Source organism: Pagrus major, chromosome 16 (genome assembly GCF_040436345.1).
Source record: "Pagrus major chromosome 16, Pma_NU_1.0".
NCBI lineage: Eukaryota > Metazoa > Chordata > Actinopteri > Spariformes > Sparidae > Pagrus > Pagrus major.
The window spans coordinates 23,506,675-23,523,388 of record NC_133230.1 but is presented as its reverse complement, the minus strand read 5'-3'; the positions used below and the strand labels follow the sequence as shown (position 1 = coordinate 23,523,388).

Here is a 16,714-nt window from a genome sequence, read left to right as displayed (position 1 = left end):
TGGGAACATGATAAAGGATCCCTTAATTCCCAAGATCCTGTGTTCTCAAGGTTAGGGTGAGGGTTTTGACCCAAATACAATATTAGGGTTGATGTGGGTTAACAGAACGTTGAAGCGGGTAACATAGGACCCTGGGAGTGCAGGATCCTGCTAACATAGGACCCTGGTACCATAGGACTCTGGGAACATAGGGCACTGGGACCTTGGCAGTGTAGGACGATGGGAACACAGGTTCCTGGTAACATAGGAGCTTCAGAACAGAGCTAAATGCTAATGTCAGTATGTTAACATGCCCACACTGACAAAGTTAACATGCTAATGTTTAGTAAACAATGTTTTCCATGTTTACTATCTTAGTTTAGTGTGTATTAGAATGCAAAAAATAGCTCATAAGCACTAAACCCAAGCTACAGCTCAAGCTGATGGGAATGTCGCTAACCATAGCGCTACTGATGGTGGCCTTAAATGCAAAGTTAAGGGGAAACCACAATTGGGAAACATTAAATTGTGCTCCAAATCTGATCATAATTCATCCAATCGCTGTTGAGATATTTCAGTCTGGAGGACCGACTGATCGACAGACATTCCGACAGACTAGCGTGGCTAAAAATAGAAAATAAACCCATAACCAGGTGCCGTATCATCAACGGGCACGGAGCATACCTTCATGAAATGTTTTAGAGCCTTTCTGCCCGCCACAGTGGTGGGAGTTCACTCACAGATATGCTGTGTTAAATGATGAATGAACAGTGGAGGAAGGAGGAACGAGAGAAGAGGGAAAGAGGGTCTAGATGTAGAGCACACTGTGATGCTGTGCGCCTGTGATCGTGACTTGAAGTCAACTGTGAATGTGGTGGGATAAGGAGGGAACATGCTATAGCCTACTTTGAATGAGAGAAAACGGAAAAGGCTTCTTTAAATATGGAGCGTGTCGAGCCCATGACTTGAACCCTTGAAAATTCTCCTAATCAGCTTTGTCATACTGTAGCAGAGTGTGGGCCTGTTGTGCATATGCATGTGAGTGTGTATGTGTACGAGCATCTGAATGCGCTTACTTACCAGACAGATGCTTAGGGAGCCATAAAGAATTTAATAGCCAGCGCAACGACCTTAGCAGCTACAGCACTGCATATGGTAGGCTGCTGATAATACAGCTAAGTGTGCAAAATCAGGATCTTTTTGACATATATTGATTTCCAGTGAGACTCCATCAGGCAACAGAGCACTGACTGCTCACATCAACACGTGACCTGACCTGACTACTTATGAACATAAACAACCCGGTCCAGGACTTGACCAAACACAGATTTTCTGTATGTTTGTGTGTTTTTGTTCTCTCTATATGGATTTCCGTATGTTTGTGCGTGTGTGTCCATGTCCTTGAGTGACCGGATGTCCACTTGTTTACTGTATGCGCTCCCCCCTGTGAAGTGAGTGTACTGAGTGGCGAGCTGTGCCGCGCTGGGCCTAATTTTAGGCTGCTGATGTGTGATGTGTTTGGGGCTTTGGCAGTGTCGGAGGTGTGATGTTTATCTCTGCCTCCGGGGAATAGCTGTGACAGCCTTTTTTCAATCGGCCAAAGCCCTTGTTACAGCTAAATAAGTCACACACAACGTCAACTAGATTACCGAGCAAATACATGCATGTTTCAGTGAACAATTCGATATTGAACCTTTGACCCAAGCCTGTTCCGTCTTAAGGCTTCATAGTGTTCGTACTAAAGGATGTCACTTTTTATTACTGTCAAAATATAATTTGTGAAAATTCAACTTCTGGCTTCAACCCTGATCTTCACCAGTCTGAGTAGATAATGCCTGCATTTTAATATTTGGGTGAACTCATCCTTTTAAAGCTACTAAATGTAGGATTTCATTTTTTTTAAGATTTCCATTTGGTGCCCAACATAAAAAATCATGCAGATGTGATAAATGGGTTAAAAGCATTGAATTGAATTTTCTATTTATGTATTTTTTTTTCTTCAAACAAAAATAATGCTCTATGGAGCATTTTAAAGTCTTTTTGCTAATTGTTTTGGTTTTACAGGTGATTTGCCTGTTTTTGATTCACTCTCATTGCTCTCATCAACATTTTGTACAGACATGGAAGGCAGCTTTTCTCAATGAAAAAGCTTCCATAAACCCGCTACATAGTGCTCGACCAGCACCGAGCAGCAGAAGGACACAGTTAGCAGTTAGATAAATTATGACCAAAAACAGAGCTAGGGGAGAGTAAAGATTTAACTTGCATCCATTAGGTGCAAAAACATGAATGCTAATGTTTCTCTGTCTCTGCTGGATGTGTAAGTAGGCAACTGTTAAACTGCTAACATATTTGTCATTTTAGTTTTATTGAGTCTACAGCTTGTTTTGCTGCACCCAATCGGCCAAAATGTCCGTTGTTGCAGCTTTAACTCTGAATCGTATGTTTAAATTTAATAGACCAATAGCTGCCCAATTTAGGGAAGCTACTGAAATTGGATGTTTAATTATTCTTCTAAATGAATTAATCCAGAAAAAAGAACAAAAAAATATGCAATAAAAACCCCAGCTATGGTGTTGGAAGCATTTACAAATAAATTAAAATATGTGATTTTTTTTTAACACACTCTCCCTCTGGCGTCCCTACAGATTGAAGACATCGTTACACGAATACAAGATGAGAAGGCAGGCGGTGTTGCCATCCGGACTGTCAAAAGCTTCCTCTCCAAGATCCCCAGCGTGGTATCAGGTTTGTGTTTGTGTGTGTAGGTGTGTGTTCATGTCTGTTTACTGTATGGGATGTGATTGCACATTTACATATCCTGTTGTTCTGTGTGTACATCCTCCTTAATAAGGCCTTATCTTCCTTGATGTGATGATAATTGTTTGTGTGTGTTTTGTTGTCTCACTCAGCGAGCGGACGAGTCAGAATCAGTAAACCAAATATGACCTTTTGGTCTCATTTAAATTGCTGCTACTACAGTTGGAGGCAGATGATGTCATTTCCAATAAGACCTCAGCCACTGAGGAAACAGCCTGTGGTGTGATGCTACCCCACAAAAGCTACTTTTCTCCCTCTTAGTTATGTGTGTGTCCCTCTGTGTGTATGCACTGTACTCTTTCTTGTTTGTGCACGAAATGAGTCACCAGCGTTGGACGAGGGGGTCGCTCCTGCTCTCCCAGAGGTTGTTTTCGGAGTCACTCCTTCACGTGGCACCCCCGGGCCCGATGGCCTCACGATCTCTCATCAGCCTCTGCCAAGCACATAGTCCGGGCCAAAATATTGTGCTGTCCAGGAGCAGAAAGAGAGAAACGGCTGCAAATCTGTTAACATTATGTTATATTTAGACGCTTAGTCAGCTTTGACAGCTTTGACCCACAGCTCTAAACGGAGACGAGTCACAAAGACTTCCTCGAAGCTCATTTGTGTTTGTGGATTGGGGCTTTTGTTGAAACTGTTGCAGATGTGGAACTGTGACGCCGCCTCTAACAAATGTCCTTCTCTGAATACCAGGGGCGGACATTGTTCAGTGGCTGATGAAAAACCTCTCCATTGAGGATCCAGGTATGCCCGCTGAGCAATCTGTCATTACATGTAAGCACAATAGAGCTCAACTGAGGAGGAAGGCAATTTCAAATGACGCTTTCATTTTTCCTCAACAGCTGAAGCCATCCACCTTGGGAGTCTTGTCGCTGCCCATGGCTACATCTTCCCCATCTCTGACCACGTCCTGACACTAAAAGATGATGGAACTCTTTATCGCTTTCAGGTACAGAGAGCTCCACCGTGAGAGAGTCCTTGTGAGCTGGGGCTGCCTTTGAATACAGAATAATAAGATGATGGTAGTTGATCAGAGGGATATGTTTATTGCATGATGCTAATGAGAGCAATCCTCGCTAAGCCTATTAGTCATCGCACCAAGGTCGATACTGTATATCCCTGCTGGACGCTGCGTCAGAGCAAGAGGTGGGCCGCGGAACAGAGCCCACGGGCCAGCCGCACTGCTTGTCAGAGGGGTGTTTTTTCTCCTCGCTCCATCTGATCCAGCATGAACTTTGACAGGTCCTTCTGATGGCTACGGGCTCCACGATGACTCATTACTGTGACTGGGCCATTAGCATCCTAATCCGGCCAGGCAGGCAGGCAGGCAGGCAGGCAGGCTCCCCCTATGGGAAGCACTGAGCTGGCCGCACGCTGGCTCTGCACTTTTCACCGTCACCTGCCTCCCCCCCTCCCGCTCCTCCCCCTCGATTTAACTCTGAATGCATTTGTCTTCACCTCTATTGCTTAAGATTAAAAGCCATTATTGTGCCTGCGTAGGGAGGGCAGCATGTGTCACACTTGCTCATTCAGCAGAGGGCTAAAAATACTCCCCTCTGATGTTGTCGTGATGCAACAGGCCCGCGTCATCAGAACATCTATAAAGAGTCCACGGTGCAATGGAAATGTGTTGGCCGGTCCTCATAGCTGTGCTGCACGGATTAGCGACAGAGGAACGTTTGTTTGCCGGTCTATAAATAGATACTATTCTGGTAGGAGACCCAGATTTAATGACAACTGTCTTCTGTTTGCAGCGGCGAAGTCTCACAGACTCCATCCTCTCGGAGTTGAAATGACAATAATAATGACACTAAATGAGAGCACGTTAACCTTTTTGTTCGTTACACTCAAACAAGCACATTCATTAGCGTCAGCCTTCTGCTCCCGGGCTAATCACCGCCATGAGTAACAGCGCGAGTGAAATATGTGGAGTACCACCACCAACTTCTAATTCTGCCCCCTTATTAAGAATGCATGATAGATGTGAGTGATCCATTATTAACAGACTCGGGAATGAACTTTGAATGTGTAATATCATTTGCAATAGACAATTAAAAATGGATAGAGAGAATATAGCTTCCATCGCTCCCCAGATGGTTTTTGTGCAGCGCGCGTACGTCAGGGATCATCATCCAACATCCGACAGACTTTTTGACTTCAGAGTGGAAGTGTGTGGGTGGTGGGAGAAATGGGAATCCAACCTATTATTGTTCATCTTGTCAAGAATGTAATCCTGATTAGTAAATAAACAAAGTCTGTGTCTGTTTCATCCCCCTCTGTTTTCGTCAGTCTCCGTACTTCTGGCCTTCTAACTGTTGGGAGCCTGAGAACACAGACTATGGTGAGTCACCCGCTGTCTCTCAATGTTTGCCTCTTTCTCCAAACCAGGAAGATCTCGCTAACGCCTGCGGCTGTCTCTGTAACTCACACTGTAGATCTGTTGTTGACACTCACTGAGTATCGATCCACGGGGCTGTTCCTTGTAACTGTTGTGGCCCCGAGTAGACCCCACAAGAGAGAATCCTGCGGGCCAAGATTAGCCCAACAAAAAGAAGGGAGAGTTACTGATAGAAGCACATCTCCAGCTCTCTGCATGGCATTTACTTGAGGCTTGTTATTTCAGAAGACAACACATCTCCCGCCCTGCTCCGCTCATTAGTGTTGCTTCACACAGCTGAGCCCTCAGTCAAAAGAAGAGCATGATCCGTTGGAGACATTCCTTTTTTTATACAAAAGCCAGACAACCCACCTGACTAACTCTACTGCCCTCTTCATGTCTCACGCTGTCTCTCTTTTCCCCCTGCAGCCATTTACCTCTGCAAGCGCACCATGCAGAATAAGGCCAGGCTTGAGCTAGCTGACTACGAGGCTGTAAGTACACCGTCATTTTGTTTTCAGTGATGCCGGGAAGCTCTCGCTTCAATGCCGTCATTGCGCGCGGACAGTAATATGATGACACTCTGAATTTCCTGTTTTCTTTCACTTTGCTGAAAAACCAAAGAGCTGAAACAGTGTCCTCTGGGGCCTCGAGATGCCTAAATCCATTCTTCCCGGCAAAAAGCCATTATCAAATTACAGACTTTTATACAAATCTGTTAAGGGTCATTTGCTTTTTCGGGAGCACCATTTGGCAGAGTACAATCCAGTCATTTACTGGCCACATAATGTATGCGAAAGTATCTTTAGGTCTACATGGCATCAGCAGATCGATACAGTCTCGAAAGGGGCATTACTGCAGTGCTGATCTCTTGGTGTTATACAACAGCAAAGCACTGTACTTTAATATTCTAAACTACTCTGCAACTATTGTCCAGTCGACTTCCTTTGTCTCCAATTCAGGTCACTTTATGCCTCCAGGCCTCATTGCTCTCGCTGTTTACATCCCAGCTAGTTAGTACTCAGAGATCTTTCTCTCTATGTAATGAGGTCATATACTGTATGACATATGCTTGCTCGGATGGTGTTATTAAGAACATGCTGTTGTTTAGTAGGCAGTGTTTTATATAAGTGCATTATGGAGCTTTCAAGAGCATTTTATCCCGTGATGCTAAGTTGCACTCAGTGTACTCAAGACATTGTATGGTTGTGACTTTTGCTGGTCTCACACCCGAGATGATATCTAAAAATGCAGCTCTGGAGTCTAAGTCTATGCTATTTTGTCATTACAGTAATAGTGAAACTGAAATAGGTAGAATTGTAGCCATCTAAACCAAATCATGTTAGACTTTCAGAGTCTATTTTGTATCTTGCAACACGGTAATAGTAAAAGGAATAGTTTGACACTTGTAAGAAGTAGCTAAAAGTCACACTTGAGTAAAAGTAAAGACATCAGGTTGAAATATTACTTTAGAAAAGTGAAAGTCACCCATAAGTATAGTACTTGAGTAAAAGTCTTCCAGTATCTGATATTAAATGTACTTAAGTATCAAAAGTACAAGTAAAAGTAAATTACACATACATTTACATGTATACACCAGGGGTGGAAGTAACTAATTTCAACTAGTAATCTACTTAGTTGGAAGTATAAAGTGGCAGAACATAGAAGTACTCAAGTAAAGTACAAGTACCTTAAAATTGTACTTAAGTGCAGAACTTAAATTTGTGTATTTAGTCACAGTTCATCACTGGAAATGTATTTATTTGCTTTTTTGCACACAGTTGATGAGAAGATTCATACCGCTCTCATGTCTGCCACAGCCAGTTAGCTTAGTTAGCTTAGCACAAAGACCGAAAACCAGGAAACGACTAGCCATGCTTCACCTAAAGATAACAATTTAAACCTAGAAGCAGCTCTGAAGTTCAACAGTTACCGTGATATATCTTGTTTGTTTCATACATGTAAACATTTCAACGTCAAGACTTCAGGAAGGAAGTTAGTGGGCCAGGCCAAAAAAAGTGTAGTTTTTACCGTTTGGTGTTGTAGCGCTTCAACAAATAAGAGAAAAGCATGCTAATTAGCAAGCAGATTCTGCTAACGTTGTTTAGAGCCAGGCTAGCCGTGTACCCGTTTCTAGTTTTCATGCTAAGCTAAACTAACCAGCTGTCTACAGTGGCTTCATATTTACTGTACACACATGAGAGTGGTGTCAATCTTGTCAAGTGAGCAAAAAACAAAACACACATTTGTCGAAATCGCCAAATATTTTGTCAAGTATACAGTGATTAGTGTCAGTTTCTACACTGATTAATTCAATAATAGTATACACGCATGGAACTCCAAACACTGTGTGGTAGCTGCAGTTCAGTAACATGTTCAGATCATTTCTCTCAGCACAGGTAATCCAAAGTAAAGGCACGCCATCACAGTGAATGGATAATGTAATCATCTAAAGTCCTTGAATTCAAATAACCTGCTCCCCTAACGCTGCGCCTGATTGGTTCCTCCAGGAGAACCTCGCCCGGCTGCAGAGGGCTTTCGCCAGGAAGTGGGAATTTATCTTCATGCAAGCCGAGGCGCAAGTCAAGTGAGTACATGCGAGCACATGTGAGTCAGAGCCACCTCGTGACGTCAGCGTCGTTCTAACCTGACACACTAGCAGGAGAGAGCTGTGGGGATACGGAGAAGCGGAGGAAATCAGGTTTACATCTTTGGCTACATGCATGGTTTGATGCTGTTTCCCCGAGGAGGAGAGGATGCTTCAGTGTGCAGTGTCAGCTGGGCGTTGGGCCAACGCTCCTCTCATTAACAATGCTCTGTTTTCATGCCCTGCTCTGACTGGAGGGTTACATGCATTAAATACAGTAAGCATTCCCCTATGGATTTAAACACACACACCACTTTTTCTCCCTCACTTTTATCTCTTAGTGAGACTTCCATCTGGTGGCTTGCATGCGTAAGTGCAGCACTTATATCGCACGGCATTCAGTGAAGATGCTGCTGTTTTGTACAAGCGAGGGTGATATGGACAACAACAAGTCTTACACCTGGGGAATAAACTATTCAATAGCAAGGGCCGATCAGTAAATGTCAGTTATGTAAGAGCTCGGCCCCACCGGAGGCAATTCCAGACATCGTTTTGTGAGTCCGGCAGACAGGTTGAGACCCCTACCCTTCAGCTTTTTGCCCCCTAGATCAGCCTGTCAGTGGTGTTACTGTGTGTGTTTTTATGAGAGAGAGTGACTCACTCTGGGGGCTGATTTATTGTATTTGACATGATCTTTCAAAGGTGTGTGCTCTCTATATGAGCGGCTTGTTGTTCCTCTGTTGACAGGATCGACAGGAAGAAGGACAAGGCAGAGAGGAAGATCTTGGACAGCCAGGAGAGAGCCTTCTGGGATGTCCATCGACCGGTGGTGAGTTAGGATCAAAATCATGAAAAAGAGAAGGAAAGGAGGGTCAGGTGGTGCGTAAAAATGAAAAATAACAACAAAAGAAAGAAAGAAAAGAAGGGCTGAAATGTTTACATTTAAAGCCTGCCAAGAGATCTTTTTTTGTCGTTGGTAGCAGAAACAGATTAGGTCACTTTGCAGACAGGCCTTGTGTAAGCCTGGCATTGCTGAATAGAGAGACAACACTGTGTTGTTTGAGGAGAGCAAGTGCAGACCATACATGCTGGAGAGACACTGTTATCTGACCCAGAAATACGCTGTGTCTCCCGCCGCCTCCCACAGCCAGGCTGTGTCAACACCACAGAGATGGACATCCGCAAGTGCCGAAGAGAGAAGAACCCACACAGAGTGAAGAAGGTGAGGAGAGGAGGACAGTTTATGACTAATCGAAAAAAATCTCAAATCTTTCCAATGTTAATCTCTGTTAATAAAACACAGTAAAAATGAAGAGGATCAGTATTTCTCTGGGGTTTTTTTTTTTTTTTTTTTTTTACTGTTACAAAATAATAAGATGTAAATGTGTGTGTTTTTTGCTCGGTCATAAAAATGTTTCTAAATATGTATTTTTTATATATTAAAAATAGCACATTTTGTTGACGATGTTATCATAAAATGAATATGAAATATATGAATATATGAAATCTAAATATTTTTTAGTAATTCTTAGTAAAATATTTCAATAAATGATAGTTTTTCAAAAACAATTTACAAAATATATATATAAAATGAAAAACAAAATGTATATCAATACTTATTTTACAAATCTCTATAAATTACCATCAAATCTAAAGATATAAAGTGTAACAAATTGTATTGTAAGAAAACCGAAACTCCTCTTCAGGTTATTAAAACCCCAAATTCCCAGACACAATACTAAAGCCATGACCTTGGTATCTTCAATGGTCCCACAACTATTACCTCACATTTATCAAACTGCAATATCGGTCTGTCAAGGTTTATGAAAACCCATCAAAACAAAACAAGATTTAACACGTCTCTCCTTTGGTGTCCTGCAGTCGGTCTACGGGGTACCGGATGACGGCCAGAGCCAGCCGAGTCCCGTCCACATCAGCTCCCAGCCGACAAGGAAGACCACCAAAGAGGACGTTCAGAAGGAGGTAAGTCACGGTGTGACCGTCTTCTCCATAGGTCATTACCACCAGTCTGCCTCACCCATCCGTCATAACGACAGTCAAGGACGCAGACTGATGAGCTGTTACCTTATTTAGCTTCCTCATTACTCTTTCTTCCTCTCCATCAGATTACCTTCTTGAACACCCAACTGGACAGACACTGTATGAAGGTTTCCAAAGTGGCCGACAGTCTGATGAGCTACACGGAGCAGTTCATGGAGTACGACCCCTTCGTGTCCGCTATGGAACCCTCCAACCCCTGGATCAGTGATGACACTGCCTTCTGGGACTTGGAGGCCAGGTGAGGGACCATGTTGGGATGTGTGCTCTTCACCAGAGGCTGATAGTACTTTAAACTCATGCTACAGCATACACGTCTCAGTGCTGATACACTTTTGTTGTCCTAACATAGAAGGGACGAGATGGTTTACTGTGTTCTGACTTCCTGGCCTCTGCTCTCTATAGACCAAGAGGGAAAATAGACTTGTAAACAATAAACCACTCTTTTATTTGATTCTGTTTTATTCTATTCTTCTCTAATCTGTTTTATTCTGAGCAGTCGTGACCCCAGCCAGCAGCGCGTGAAGAAATGGGGCTTCTCTCTGGAGGAGGCGCTGAAGGATCCGGCAGGACGAGACCAGTTCCTGAAGTTCCTGGAGTCAGAGTTCAGCTCAGAGAACCTGCGGTGAGGCTGTCATTGTGGCTCATCTACCTTTCTTAAAGCAGCAATAATACATGTTTTTTTATTTTAACAAGGGATCACATGATTACTTCTGACTCTGCAGTTCCCCTCAGCTCTGCGACACCATTTAGCATCTTTCAGCTCTTTGTTTTGTTTCTGTGGCTCGCTCCTTGCTGCTCTCAGCAAAAAAAGTTGGAAAGAACACCTTTTTTCAAACTTGCCAAGCTCTCGATAGCTGACAGACAAAGTTAGTGAAAAGCTGGTAAACACGGTGAAGCAATTAGCTGCTAAAAAGCCTGATATTTCCCTCAGGGGTTAGTGGAGCGCAAAACAAAGCTAGCAGAACTGTGAATATTGGATTCACCAGGTGAACACGACTCCAAATGAATGCTAATGTGTCTCTGAATCTGCTGAATGTGTAAACATGCCAGTGTTTGCATGCACCTTTGCCATATCAACTTACTAAGGCACTGTCAGCATGTACAGTGTGATAACAGTGAATGCAACAAAATGGCCAGAGCCTAACTACCAATGTTTTGTACACTGTATCTCATATTTAGGTGAAGTTGTTACTGATTAGATATGATGCCGCTGCAGGTTCTGGTTAGCAGTGCAGGATCTGAAGCGACGGCCGCTCCAGGAAGTGGCCTCCCGGGCGCAGGAGATCTGGCAGGAGTTTCTGGCCGAGGGAGCGCCGAGCTCCATCAACCTGGACTCGCACAGCTACGAGCGCACAAGCCAGAACCTCAAAGACCCCGGACGATACAGCTACGAGGACGCTCAGGTGGGCTGAGCTGTTCCTGCCTCGTGGATGAATTCACATGGCTATATGCTCACGCACGCATGAACCCACACTCACACTAGTCCGGATAGACACCAGACGCATACAGTGCCAACACACCTGCGCCTGTACACATCGATACTGCAAATGCATCTCTAGTGCTACCTAGAAGGTTTAGCTGTACAGAAAAGGTGATGACACCTCCTCATTATACCCCATAATGATTGAGCAGCACTCTCTTTGGTATATAAGCTCTATTTTCCACATTAAAAGGTCCTTTCAGTGAGATCAGACAGATTTACCCTCCACTACATCCCTGTTTACAACACACACAGAAAACCTGAACCCTTCCACCCCACTCATGTTACACAAGTGTCAAGAAAGACAGAGGAGAGAAGAAGAATGACGGAGTGTGTTTGTGCCAGGGCCTAATGAGGCGAGTAATGCCATGAATAGGTTGTTCGCTCGGTTCACCATGGTTTCCTCTGCTTTAAAGCGGGTAGGTGATGTGTGACGTGGTACGCCTCTCACTGGCAGGACATTACTCAGCTCTGTCTCGCAGGACCCTGCCGCTCATGTCGGCACGCTCTGTTTGCATCACCCCACATGCATGCATTTCATTAGCATAATCAGCCCTCCTTTACTGCTCTACGCTTCTCTTTACTTCTCATTCTCGACACACACTCATCAGCGTTTCTTTCTATTGCAGGAGCACATATTCAAGCTAATGAAAAGTGACAGCTATGCACGCTTTTTGCGATCCAACATCTACCAAGACCTCCTGTTGGCCAGAAAGAAGGTGAGCTGCACTCACTGACCCCTGTGTCACCTCTACTTTTCGTCACTCTTATTCCCTTTCTCTTAATGATTTCAGGTTCATATCTATTGTTTGTATGTTGTCAGTACCTAGTTATAGGACAGAATTTCATTTTACTGGCTGGGGAGTGGTTCAGCATATTCTTACACTGTGGTATTATATATGTATACATATATCTGAGTAATTCTTCCACCACCAGTAGGTGATGTAAGCGAAGGAAATCAAAGAACTCATTGTTTAGGACATCACACGTATATCCTACAAAGGCAGGTCCTTTTAATGCGATTTGTCAGCTCATAATAAGGTGTGCCAATCACACAGTCAGGGGACTGCTAACAGAGCCCCCCAAAAGGCAAAACAACTGCGCCCAAGATACAGGAGCAAGGAACCTGCTAAATTATGTAAAATGTCAAGCGAACAGTCTCAGAAAACATGACATCATATGCCAAACACAGACAAAGAGTCGTGCTGTGAATACAAATTACCACCGTACAGTAAGTAGAAAGAGAAAGTGTGTAACAAATGGGTGGCAGATGCAGCCTGATATGTCCCAATGTTGTAGCAGTGTTGTTAGTTTAATTGGTAAAAATGTTATATTAGGGAACACATATCAACCATTAACCAGTGGCTGATTAGCATGTATATTACTGGCTTCTCAGGTCTTTATTAGTCATTATTAAAAAAACAGTTGTTAATGCCTCAGTCTGTATGGTCATATTCTACAACTACCAGGCCATTAACTAAGAATTGTCCCTCAAAAACATCCTAATTACTGCTTATTGACAGTAAGTAAGGAATGGGCCTTATAAGGTGGTAGTACCTCTTTACTTGCAATGATGGAATGTAACTAAGTATACTTACTCATGTATTTAGGTACAAATTTGAGGTATTTTACTTGAGTATCTCCGTCTTCTGCTATTTTATACTTCTTATCCACTACATTTTGGAAGCAAATATTGTACTTTTTACTTTATTTAAAGCCTGGCAGGTAATCTGTTTACCAATACTTTACAGTATATACATATTTGTATATTTTACTTTAACTTATACTATTGATAATTAAATACACTGAATAGATCCTTTATCTACTTTAAGACTTTTACTCAAGTTTGGCATTGCTACCGTATATGGCCCACACTGAGCAAAGCATATTAACATCATAATTCATGTACTTCCCTACTTAATGGCCGAGTAGTTGTAGAATATGGTCATGCAGAATATGGCATTAATAAGACCTTTATAATGACTTAAAAAAATAGCCGATACTCTACTAATATACATGCAAATAAGCAACTAGTTTATGTGTGTATCCTAATATAGTGTGATTTTTCTCCTTCCTATGCTATAAGTGTTAGCTTTTTAGACTTGCACAGCTAAACAAACAGTCATTTAGCTGTTACTGTGTAATATGGAGCTTTCCAGCAAATCACAGCTACCTCTGTTCATGCTAGCCTTTCTGCCCTCTCCCGTTTGAACACTGCTCCTCCTGCTGGCCTGTCACTGACCCCCACTCCATTTCCTAATTAAAAAAAAAAAACTGCAACTCCCACATTGTCCCCGGCCCTCATTTTTGCAATGCCTGGCCCCCTTTTTTCCCCTCACTAACTACATCACCCCCTGACCCCCACCCCCCGTCAACACCCGTACCTGACCCAAACACTCACCCTGCTTCCCCCCCTCCCAAAACAGCAGCCAGCAGACACTGAGCAGGGCCGCCGCACCTCCTTGGAGAAGTTCACCCGCAGTGTGGTAAGTCATTTGGAGCTGGGGCTGATCATATCACAAACCACACTGGCTGGCTCACTATCAGTGGCTTTTGCAATTATAACCATATTACACTCTGTTATGGCTCTTTGTACATGTAATAGGATGTGTATTTGTGAAAAAGATGACACCTAGTCCAACCAAGCATTGTAGATTTTAAAAATAGCACCTTGTGTTGTGTGATTTGTAAAGTAGAGTAACGCTTTAGGTCCTTGTAATAAGTGTTGATTAAAATGCAATAAGGCTCTTATAAGTTAAGATGCTTATTGGTTTTAATAAGCTTTATGTGTTAATAAAAGCATCATAAACACATTGATTTTATATTAAAAGACAGTTATAAGCACTTAAAGGAAACTTGTTAATGGTTTATAGACATCTTAAAGCAGGGGTCTCAAACTCAAATGAGCTAGGGGCCACTGCTGGTGTTTCAAAACTGCTACTTCTTGGCATTTTGTTGAATGCAAGACAGGCAGCAATGGCTCCAAGCTGGAATTGAACCCGGGCTGCTATGCTATGCTAATAAGGTTTTTATTAAAGTTCATGTGTCTTAAAACTGGTAAAAAGTTTCTTATAGTGATTTTGAATGTCTTATAATCTAACAATTAACATGTTTATGAGGCTATTATTAACACATACATTTTTTTATGTTAATAAGCATCTAATAAGGACTTATAAGGGCCTTATTAACTATTAACTATTGCTTATTACAAGGGCTTTAATATAAAGTGCTACCTAAAGTACTCTGACTGTCAGCATCTCTGTTTAGTAATGTTTTTTCATTGACCTTTCAGGGCAAGTCATTGACGGGCAAGCGCCTGACAGGCCTGATGCAGTCATCCTGACACAGCCTGTGCTGCAGGGGCACAGCCAGACCCTGTTGGGGGGGTGACCGCCACACAGGGGCCGGGGCGGGGGCACAGACAGTGGAGCTGCTGTGGAGGCTCTCAGACGCCGCTCCGAGGACTGCTGCTGCTGCCATACTGGTGGTGCAGCACCGGGCGTACGGGGGGTGAACGCCCCGAACAGACGATGCTGACAAGGGGAACCTCAGCCAACACAACACATGGCATGCAGCATACAGTATAAGCACATTCAGACTAGGGCTGCCCTCTTTTCATCACTTAGTCGGCAAACCGGTGGCGAGGCACGTTGTTGACTAAGCTGATCAGTTTATATTGTTTTGATTTTGTTTTATATAAAAGGTTTATTGTGTATTAAAAGCACATATCTGGTATTGCAACAACATTCTTTGATAAAAAATGTAAAAATAAACAACATTTACATTTGCCACAATATTTGCAGTGAATTAACTAGTGGTTTAGTTGTCCTGAAACAGCCGGGGCCAGTCCTGACTCAGACACAACTGCTGAATGGTCAAAGAAGCACATCAACAGACACAAATCTACAGTTTTTTTGCAGGCAGCCAGCAATAAATAAATTGTGAGACCATTTTTTTTTTCCTTTTTTAGAAATATATCCAACCTCTTTTATATCCTTGAAATTTCTATCTGTTCCTTATAAAGTACACGACATGACGGTTAAATAGTGAACGTAATTTTGGCGGTATTCAAGAATACAAAGTTGTTTTGTTGTCCCATAAGTTCACCGATTTTTGATGGTATGGTTTCTCATGCTTCATTACATTCCAAAATCTGGCATAAGGGCTTAATGTAGCATTCACACTGCAACGTCGTCGCATGTCTCACCCAAATGTCTTTGTTGAGGATTAGTGTGTGTTTCGACAACAGTGCTTTGTAATGTGACGTGTGGCGAGGATGGCTCCAATTGACTCCCTGCTTTCACAACTTCCCAGACTTCAAGGTCCAAAATGATCATGCTGTACATTCAAATGATTCAATGCCTAAAAGTGTGTGTGAGTAACTGAGAAGCTTCGACACAAACAATAGCCCACATGGTTGTGTGAATCACAGTAATTTGAGGATTTACTTTAGTCACAGCTCTAGTGTGCACAGTCATATATGATATAGCCTCCATGTGCTTTATGGGCTCCTACTGTAGTGTAGTTTTTAAAAATTTCCAGTGCCATGGGTCCATCTAGTGGTGGTTAAACCACAGGACCAGACAACAGAGTGTTACAAGACTGTATCAAGCTGTGTTCACTTCATATCGAAGGATATCATGATGTCAAAACTAGTCTCATTTCAAGGCCTGCAGCCCAATATGGGATCATTTATGTTTTGTTGCTTTTTTACTGCATGAATATGTCATCGTTCGTTTTCTGAAAACAATGAAAGCTATTCACTTTTGTTTGGCAAAGTGTATGCCGTGACTCTCCATCTAATAATCGTCATGTGTTTTGATGACTATGAGGAAAAATGGTGCATGTTATTGGACCATAAATGGAGTGGCTTGACTCTCCAAAGACAGCAAACAGTTGGTGGAAAAGCCCTGGAAGTGGAGCGACACTCCTCAGTGAACGGACATCAAAGCCCTGAAATGCAACTGGGGACACTATTTGACCCATCATGGGTGCCGCACACTGAACATGAAAGGCCTCTGTGCTCCACTGTGGCTTCATACTTCTTCTGCAGACGGAAAGTGCCCGGACTGAGGAGATTTTAGCCTCACAGCTCCCCCATGAGGCCACTGACTGCTACATTTACAGACCACACTGCTGAACGAGTCAATCATCTATCATTTTCTATTATTAGAGTCGTTGCAATGCACTGTACAGGTCATATTAATAACCATCATTATTATCATAAACCAATAACCTCTTGATTATAAGGTAGAGAGAGATGCTTAACTCGAGTCGATGTACCAAATGTTATTCTCAGCACAAACACAATGACACTATGTACAGGGTGCATTGTCCTTGTAAATCGGCTACATTTCATTTATCCAAAAGCACACTTTATTATGATATGGGCACATTACTATGCATGTAA

The 16,714-nt window shown here is 42.8% G+C and overlaps 1 protein-coding gene across 6 annotated transcripts in view; it reads left to right on the top strand.

Moving 5' to 3' along the window:
• The window catches only part of LOC141010859 (regulator of G-protein signaling 6), a 36,289-nt gene extending 21,642 nt beyond the window's left edge, over nt 1–14,647 (top strand). The window contains exons 2-16 of one of the 6 annotated variants that reach the window (XM_073483990.1): nt 2,628–2,727; nt 3,493–3,543; nt 3,642–3,748; nt 5,089–5,140; nt 5,606–5,670; nt 7,687–7,763; nt 8,511–8,592; nt 8,911–8,985; nt 9,645–9,746; nt 9,890–9,972; nt 10,321–10,446; nt 11,041–11,227; nt 11,934–12,023; nt 13,734–13,790; nt 14,597–14,647. In XM_073483990.1, coding sequence (XP_073340091.1) covers nt 2,628–2,727; nt 3,493–3,543; nt 3,642–3,748; nt 5,089–5,140; nt 5,606–5,670; nt 7,687–7,763; nt 8,511–8,592; nt 8,911–8,985; nt 9,645–9,746; nt 9,890–9,972; nt 10,321–10,446; nt 11,041–11,227; nt 11,934–12,023; nt 13,734–13,790; nt 14,597–14,647 — 1,305 coding nt within the window. Of the gene's footprint in view, nt 1–2,627; nt 2,728–3,492; nt 3,544–3,641; nt 3,749–5,088; nt 5,141–5,605; nt 5,671–7,686; nt 7,764–8,510; nt 8,593–8,910; nt 8,986–9,644; nt 9,747–9,889; nt 10,063–10,320; nt 10,447–11,040; nt 11,228–11,933; nt 12,024–13,730; nt 13,791–14,596 lie in introns of all 6 variants that reach the window. The other 5 variants (XM_073483987.1, XM_073483986.1, XM_073483991.1 and 2 more) reach the window with 5 other exon arrangements.
• Nucleotides 14,648–16,714: the final 2,067 nt, after the last annotated feature.